Below are 5,320 nucleotides of genomic sequence, written 5' to 3' on the forward strand. Positions count from 1 at the left end.
TAAAACTCGTTTTGCGAGCTTCACCCAGATCCCGATCCTTGCAATGCACATATGTGCATAGTATACATACATATGTGTGTACATAAACACACATGGATGCGGGGTACGAGCGACGAGTAATTAATTACGTTTCGCAACATTGTTATTTGTGTTTGTATGTTATATCGACACAGTAGATCCTCCTGAACAGTTCCATATCCTTGGGATAGTTTTTTATGCCTGAATTTTGCCAAAATTAATGTTTTTAAACGACCCTACATTGGACAGATGTGGACGATCATGGGCGCCTCTTGTGGGGGAAAAGCGAACCGCTGTTTGGTATCTGTACAGAACGTCGATTGGGACAGTGGCGGAATGCTCAAACTATTAGCCGAATTACCAACAGTCATTTTTTTTACTAATAGTTCTCAATAATATTTGATTCTCTACCTGCTTGCATTGTATGCTTTTGGTCAGTTTCTGGGTCTTTGGTGTTCGAGACACGACGCTCGGCGACAAGATTTTTCCGAGGTGGAGAAAGTTATTCGAAACCTTCGAATAAAGATATAGGTAAAATATGAAAATTTTATTCGACGCTACTAATAAATACGCTTTGAATAAAAGAAGCGTCTTTATTCGTCGGATAAATTCTCGTCGAATGAAATTATTTATTCGATACTTGTCGAATAAGAATACTTTTTGCGTATCTTTTATTCGTTATTCGAAATTTGTATCTAGATAAACATTTTGCCCAACTCTGGTTATGTAATCTTCTCGCGAACGCTCTATGCCTGCATACATGCGTCTGCATTCCGAAATATCAGCCAATACGTACGAAATACATAGGCGGCAGTTACTTCGTAACAGCCTTTTATATTCTGTGATTACCGCGTGCATTAAAGTGATAAGATGATCAGTCGATAGGCAGTCGATAGGCAGTCGATAGTCGATAACATAACAGATTACGTGCGATGGATGTTTAAAATGGATGGCAGTGTATGAGGTTATAAAGATTTTATAATTATTTAGCGGTAGATACAGGTAAAATGACTACAGTCACGCAAGAGGACAATGAACTGAAGAAGTTGTTAGGCAACCCCGCGAAAAATGTCAACGAGGAAGGATCAATGGCCCCACCGCAAACGGTAATTTTGAAAATATGTTTACGCGATATGGAACATTAATTAAACTTATTTGATGTCTGTATCCGAATTTAGGCAAACGTTCCTCGGCCGAGCACGTCGCACAATGCGAATCTTCAATCGATGATAAATCCGATGACACCGGCTAGTAGTACAAAAGAAGTGATAGAACCTTGTTTGCAGTACGTATAAAATATATATGATCTAATCGTGCAATCTCTTTCATCTGTTTATTAAAAATATTTTACTATAATTCTTTTTGTAGGAACGTAGTGTCGACTGTGAATTTAGGTATAGAATTAGCACTTATGTATATTAACACTAGAACTAGAAATTCCGAATACAATCCGGCAAGATTTACCGGATTGATTATGAGAATACGGAATCCTAGGGCCACCGCGCTAATTTTTCATTCTGGAAAATTAGTGTGTACAGGAGCCAGATGCGAAGAAGACTCTTATTTAGCAACGAGAAAGTTTGCTAGAATAATTCAGAAACTAGGATTTCAAGTAAGGACACGCATTATATGGTAATCGCCGTAACATAAAAATGAAAATTTTTAATGTTTCGTTATTGAATTTTCATGGATTACTGTGCTTTGCGTTCTAACAGATAAAATTTTATAATTTTAAAATACAAAATATAGTTGCCACTTGCGATTTGAAATTTCCAATTAAACTGGAGAACTTGAACCATATACACGGTCAGTTTTCTAGCTACGAACCTGAACTTTATCCTGGTCTTATATACAGAATGGTATCGCCAAGAGTCGTGTTACTTATATTTGTGAACGGAAAGATTGTGTTAACAGGTAAATATTTTATGTAAAATTGACGCTATTCGACGGTATTTCTTGTTTCCTTTTTATTAGATTTTATATAGGTTTCTTAAAATATGTTCCAGGAGCAAAGAATCGAACTGAATTACAAGACGCGTTAAACAATATATATCCGATATTGAAAAGTTTCAGGAAACAGTAATATATTATCGTAGCTTTTTAATACTCTTTTCTATGTTTGCAGCGGTTATTATTTTGTCAGAAATCGTTTAGTTTTTATATAAAAGTGTCTTCCGTACATGGTAGACGAAGAAAATGCAATTAATTTAATATTATAAGTATAGCATTAAATGTCTTACGATTATCGTGCAAATATTATACGTATAGAATAGAATAGTATGTAAGGAAATAAGTACAAATTACTGTTTCAAAATGTGTATGTATTTACGAATACTATAAACAATAAAAATAGTAATCGATATTTTATTATCGTATGAAAATAAAAATATAATTGGTAAATAGAGTGCATTTGGCGGAGCTTATTTTTTTTTCGCTTAAGCGAAACACGTTAAGGGTTGTTCATAATGGTTTCAGCAGCATATGGTTTATAAAACGTATGCGTGTAATTTTTGATGGTCTCGGTAATAATATTTATCGTTTTGTAAAGCAACAACACGAGATTCTCTCGTTATCGAAATGTTTTTGTAATTTCAACGATCGATCGTTTACAATGGATATATAAACTATCCAATATTTAAAAACAATACATATTTGTAAGATTTGTCGTTTAAAACGTATATGTCTGCGCAAACACCGGTTATTCGCACGATACACGAATCACACGTGTCCGATGAACCGTGCGCGTACAGTTGTAACAGCACGATAATCAAATGTTTGAATCTTCTTAATTAGCACCTGGCCTTTATAAACCATATTATTTATCTAGCGGGCTATGCGTCCGATGAATTACGATCAATATACTTTGAAATATTTTAATTCAATATTCTTGGTTTGTTCCTCGAAATTCTTTTCCCTGACACGAAAATATGTATATGTCGCGAAAGCCCTAATACTCGACGTTTATACCTTTCTTCGCTGCGATAGGTAACTTTTCACCCCTGAAGAACGGATTCTCGTCCTGAAACAATGTTGCGGTAGATTAAATTTGGTATTCCTAAACGATTTCAACGATGCTGCGATGATTTTGAAGAATAATCGAAATATAGGATGTCCCAAAATTATGTTATTTTCGGGAAATGAGAGGGGGGCGAGCTCGGCTGGTGCAAAGCGGTCGAAGCCTAGGCGATAGCGATAGATCGTCTCTCCCAACTCGGGAGCTTTTGCTTCTCCCACACAATTCGAGAAGCTTTTCATCTACCGTGAAGATTTTAGGTAAAGAGAACGGGAGACGATCGAGAGAAAGCGTATGCGTCGCGTGTACTCGTAAACAAAGCCGCGGATTAGATTTCCGCTAAAGAAAAAGTTGCTTGCAACGACGCTTCGGGAATCCCTCGTTTCCCAGAAGCAACATAATTTTGGGACATCCTGTATCATGCTTGCGGTCGATGCGCATCTTACAGCTTGGATTTGATCGACGATTTGGTTGAAATTCGAGCTGGGTATGTGCATGTTCGATAGGCTATCGCTGTTCGACGAATCAACAGGACAATCCAACATGTGTTCCGAATCGCACATGCAATCCTGTGCGCTTTGGTAGTCACGACTGAACGCAGCTGTATTCACAAAATTTACGATGCAATTGTTTTCACCTGCACAAAATAACAACATTTATTTATAAAGCAACATCGCAGAAATATTTCCGTAACATAACAACGTGGAAACATCGTTGTCGCGCGACGTTGCATATATTTAATTTTCTTCGAAAAACGACGAGCCGTTCTTACATTTAACACGTGTTTTCATCCATATCGATTACCAAGAGATCGACCGACGTTATCGCTTACCGGTGTATCCGATAGGACACGGGTTCGGTGGTGTACAGTACGCGGGTAAGGTGTTCTCAGTCTTCTCGTCCTTGATGCTCTTTGTACTACCAGGCTTTATTTTTTGTCTGCCGTCGGGTTCTTTGTTGTTCAACCGCTGATGACTGTACAGCGAGCTGTGTCGTAAGTATTCTTGATCGCGAATGCTAGGATTAGGATTCAAGGTATCGATGCCATCGAAGTCGGCCGGCAATTCGATCGGAATTTCTTTCGGTTTGTCCTGATACTCCATGTACGGGTCAGCGGCATCCGCCAGATCGTCTCTCATTTGATTGATCAATTGCAATTTACGGAGGAAACTATCGACCAGAAATTGATCCTCCTACGATCGATCGATAGATCGGAGATTAGTTTTAGGCGATCGTAGGCGAGAAGCAGTGCTCGAGAACTCGTACCTTGACTATCGGCGGTAAATATAGGTTCGCTCGTACCGCGGTGACCGCTGTTGCGACAAGTAGGATCCAGTACATGGTTTCGAGGATATCTGAAAATTCACGATACGCCCGACATCTACCATCTGACGAAATTTTTAACAAAAACAAATCCTTGTATAATTAGCACGAAATCGAAAGTGCAAACTCGAAGATTTCATAGCGAGAACGGTGTTCTTCCCCGGCATACTCGAGCAAGAGATTTTACGCGTTACTCGTTATATATATATTATATTCAGGAAATAACATAATTTATTCGCCAACGACTTTGCAACAGCTTCGGCTAATTATTCGATATCGAGTCAATTTAGTTTATCTACGATTACGTCGTAATATTCTCTAAATCGAGTACAACGAAATACCGAATCGAACAAAAAAAAAGAAAAGGAACGATAACGGCAAATTAATTGCAAGCGACAACGCGATTCGAACGAACTCCGGTTTCGTACACGTTATTCGGACCGATCAACTCTCGACACTTTGCCATACGCACACGTACGTACAGCGCACTGGGAACCGGAGAACGGAAGTTTTTCGAATACGAACCAGCTACCTGTATAAAATTGAAGCACTGTCGAATCGACTTTGTTCGAAAGGGAAACTTACCGAAAACCGTGAAACGATAGCAGGAAGAAACGACAAAGAGATTCTCGGTTCGGGGAAGTCTCGTTGCTGGCACAGACTTCGGACTCGGTTGCACATGCGTCTTCAGCAACCCGAAGCGGCGCTGTGCTCGTTTGGAATCGAAGATATTGATCGGTCTTTTCCGCGCCACTTTTCCCCTCGTTTCACCCGGTATCGCTATCTATGAGTTTTCCGGCAAGTCGCACTCGTAGAATTATGCCGTTAAATAGTCTAAACTTCTCGAATCCCTCGCGCAACCGCGGCATCTTCTTCGCGAGTTGTTTTCCACGTAAAAATGAAAACCGAAACGTCTATTTCTTCGCACAATTTTCGACCACCGTTGGCATCTCGAGCGTATTCGCG

The 5,320-nt window shown here is 39.2% G+C and overlaps 2 protein-coding genes across 4 annotated transcripts; one reads left to right on the forward strand and one right to left on the reverse strand.

The window, feature by feature from the left end:
- Positions 1–179: 179 nt before the first annotated feature.
- Positions 180–2,427, forward strand: Trf (TATA-box binding protein-related factor). Of its 3 annotated transcripts, XM_033467705.2 has the most exons (6): positions 180–549; positions 1,009–1,124; positions 1,197–1,303; positions 1,387–1,630; positions 1,734–1,932; positions 2,004–2,427. In XM_033467705.2, exons 2-6 carry the CDS (start codon positions 1,026–1,028, stop codon positions 2,099–2,101), a joined length of 747 nt encoding a protein of 248 aa, XP_033323596.1. In that variant the 5' UTR covers positions 180–549; positions 1,009–1,025; the 3' UTR covers positions 2,102–2,427. The 3 variants fall into 3 exon arrangements, with proteins under 3 accessions (XP_033323596.1, XP_033323595.1, XP_033323597.1); XM_033467704.2 differs by lacking the exon at positions 180–549 and having other exon boundaries at positions 593–1,124; XM_033467706.2 differs by lacking the exon at positions 180–549 and having other exon boundaries at positions 598–1,124; positions 2,025–2,427.
- On the reverse strand, positions 2,319–5,098 carry 7B2 (Secretogranin_V domain-containing protein 7B2). Its single transcript, XM_033467707.2, has 5 exons — positions 4,940–5,098; positions 4,298–4,386; positions 3,864–4,224; positions 3,478–3,668; positions 2,319–3,037 (listed from the first exon to the last, which is right to left on the reverse strand). The coding sequence occupies exons 2-5, from the start codon at positions 4,370–4,372 to the stop codon at positions 2,966–2,968; spliced, it is 699 nt and encodes a 232-aa protein (XP_033323598.2). The 5' UTR covers positions 4,373–4,386; positions 4,940–5,098; the 3' UTR covers positions 2,319–2,965.
- Positions 5,099–5,320: the final 222 nt, after the last annotated feature.

The sequence above is a fragment of the Megalopta genalis genome, chromosome 3, assembly GCF_051020955.1.
Source record: "Megalopta genalis isolate 19385.01 chromosome 3, iyMegGena1_principal, whole genome shotgun sequence".
In the NCBI taxonomy this organism is placed as follows: Eukaryota; Metazoa; Arthropoda; class Insecta; order Hymenoptera; family Halictidae; genus Megalopta; species Megalopta genalis.